Source organism: Mus caroli, chromosome 1 (assembly GCF_900094665.2).
Source record: "Mus caroli chromosome 1, CAROLI_EIJ_v1.1, whole genome shotgun sequence".
Lineage (NCBI taxonomy): Eukaryota > Metazoa > Chordata > Mammalia > Rodentia > Muridae > Mus > Mus caroli.
In genome coordinates this window covers 47,044,412-47,047,336 of record NC_034570.1, presented here as the reverse complement: position 1 = coordinate 47,047,336, position 2,925 = coordinate 47,044,412, and the positions used below count along the sequence as shown (strand labels likewise).

Sequence of the window (2,925 nt, the reverse complement as noted above, 5' to 3'; positions counted from 1 at the left end):
CCTCCCCCTTCTTCCCTCCCTCCCAGCCTTTCCCCTCCCCTCCATTCTACTGGAATCCCCCTTACTCTCCCTCTTTCTCTGTCTTGCCTTCCCACTCTCTCGGGGACATAACACATTGAGCATGATTGCATGTCCTCTTTACTCTTTGCCAACTGGGTAAAAACAAGTTTGAAACTTGGAAAAACTGTTCTGTAAATCATTGCAAGTGCCTGGGAGAGTAGGGAGCTCTACCTCTTCCCACCCTGAAAAGCAAGTTGTCTAAATTTTGGCAGAATCTTATTCAAACTCAACTGGATATCTTTAATTAAATCTATCACTGGAATATCAAACTTGCAACTTATGCTTCTATGTCCATAAAAGCAAACGAGAAACTAATAAAGATGGAGAGTTCAAGTGGCAGAAACCTTCAAATGAATCATGAGTGGAATACATTGTTTCCTTCTAGTCAGGCCTCCAGAAAGGAAAGGAACTAATAATAAAGACAAAATAAATACCAGAGGGGAAGGTATCTGAGCTAAGATGATTTTATAGAACCTGTGAGGAATATTGGTAGTTAGCAATTTGAATATCTAGAAAATATATTTTACCTTACAATATAATCTATAATGAGGAGTTAATTAAAATGTGTTTAAGTATACAAGTTTGGTTTATCACTTAAAAATTAAACCATTTGTATCAACAGGCTAAAGAGAATTTAAAACACAAGATTCTATCAGTAGTAACAGAAAAAAATTTTTTGGCAAAATCCCATATTCCTCAGTGATAAAAATATTCTCAGTAAAGTAGGCGTCAAGAGGTACTTGGTCACCATGAAAAGGAATGTTCTCTTAGTCAGTGTTCCATTGCTATAGAAAGACACAATGACCAGGGCAATTCTTATATAAGAAAACATTTAATTGGGGGCTTGCTTACAGTTTCAGAGGCTTAGTCCATTGTCATCATGATAGAGAGCATGGATGGTGCTGGAGCAGAAGCTGAGAGCTACATCCTGATCTGCAGGACAAGACACACACACACACATACACACTTGGAAAACAGCTCTGATAAATAGGAAGTGTGATGAAATTACACTGTCATGAGGCAACAAACGCCTGGAGTCACCAAAAGCCCGAGTGCCTGTAGCATCCTCCCAGATAGACAGTAGCAAATCTGCTCCCAGCATTGGCTTGAGGTTGTGCTACAACTCTTCTGATTTTAGGCACCGAATTGCAGCCACGGAAAAGTAATCTAGGAGACCAGGCAAGCAACTCTAAGAATTGAACCTCAGTAGGGAACATGGCAGAGGTATAATATCTCTGGAAGAGAAAGGAGTGAGATGATTTAGATATTAAACAGAGAATAGGAGAGGGAAACTTTGACTTATGTTAGAACAAATGTTGATGAAATATGCATAACTAAGACCCTCAATAGTAGTTTTAAAATGTTACAAATTCAAATTATATGGTTGATCATTAAACAAGTCACAGCAGAATAACAGGAGTTTTGGTCTGAGCATTGGCTGAGAGGAAACGAAATAAAATAAGAGAAAGACCTAGGGACATCAGCAATAATTAGCAGGAAGGTATATAAAAGGAGGGGGGCTGGTGAGATGGCTCAGTGGGTAAGAGCACCCGACTGCTCTTCCGAAGGTCCAGAGTTCAAATCCCAGCACTCACAACCATCAGTAATGAAATCTGGCGCCCTCTTCTGGAGTGTCTAAAGACAGCTGCAGTGTACTTATATATAATAAATAAATAAATCTTTAAAAAAAAAAAAAGGAGGTCATGTAGTTGCCAACTTTGAGGAAGATGTTTAGTTTAACGGTGGTAGCCAAATGGGGACAGTTTTCCATGCCCTGTGCTACTAGCATCTCACTGCAGTTCTCAATTTTAGGAACTTCCTTACGATGCTCTCCGCTACATGACTGGGGAATGTAATTATGGAGGCCGGGTGACCGACGACTGGGACCGGCGCACATTGCGCAGCATTCTCAACAAATTCTTCTGCACAGAATTGGTTGAAAATTCACAATACAAATTTGACTCTAGTGGCATCTATTTCGTTCCTCCCTCTGGTGATGTAAGTAAAGTCCCCTTTAAGAGCAGAAAAACATGACACTCCTAGGAACTGACAACATGGTTTTTAATGGTGATTTCCCATGCTTTTCTAAGCCGTAGATGAATAGACCTTACACAGAGAGTTAGAGAGCAAAGAGAGTTAGAGTTTCCTACTCACTGTGATGGGAGATAATTTTCTTGGTGACCTGAGATGTTATCACTGTGAGCTTGGTGTTTGCATAAAAATACCTTGTTACAATTAGAATGAGTATGCACAGGATGGGGATCATAAAATGTTGGAAGTAATAATTAGCATGCATATCACAGTTATTTTTAGTTACTTCTAAGTAATCTCACAGCAGCATCCAATTAACATTGTATCATTCTCTACAAACAAGGAGGCAGATCCAATAAGGTTGATGGGCCTGACAAAGGCTGCCAAAGCAGAAGGCAGAGAAGCAATGTGGTGCAAGGCCTGATCTCTTTTGCTTTTCCTTCCAGCCCCACATACTGCCTTCAGAATAATACACATGGTTGCTTTCAAAGGCTTTCCATTGTGCTCCAGTCATTTCCCATTTGATTTCCAGAGTCAAATAACATTTATTAAGGATGAACATGAGACTGCATGCACAAGAGTCATGCAAAATAACTTGATAACCTAAACCCATCATCTAGGGCTGATGCTCAGGTAACAAGAACAATAATGAGTTGTTGGGAGTTAAAAAAAAAAAAGAAGTGAAGGGACATGTATGTGACATGACATACATCATAAAACTATTAGTGTATGATTATATGAGAATCAGTGAAAACATGTTTTAAGAGTAAGTTCTTAGCCGGGCGTGGTGGCACATGCCTTTAATCTCAGCACTTGGGAGGCAGAGGCAGGCGG

General features: G+C 39.8%; 1 protein-coding gene across 1 annotated transcript in view; it reads left to right on the top strand.

Annotated features, from left to right (window-relative positions):
- Positions 1-2,094, top strand: part of LOC110295212 (dynein heavy chain 7, axonemal-like) — a 13,104-nt gene extending 11,010 nt beyond the window's left edge. The window contains exon 6 of the mRNA XM_021163697.1: positions 1,873-2,094. Within this exon, the coding sequence (XP_021019356.1) occupies positions 1,873-2,094 (222 nt within the window). The remainder of the gene's footprint in view (positions 1-1,872) is intronic.
- Positions 2,095-2,925: the final 831 nt, after the last annotated feature.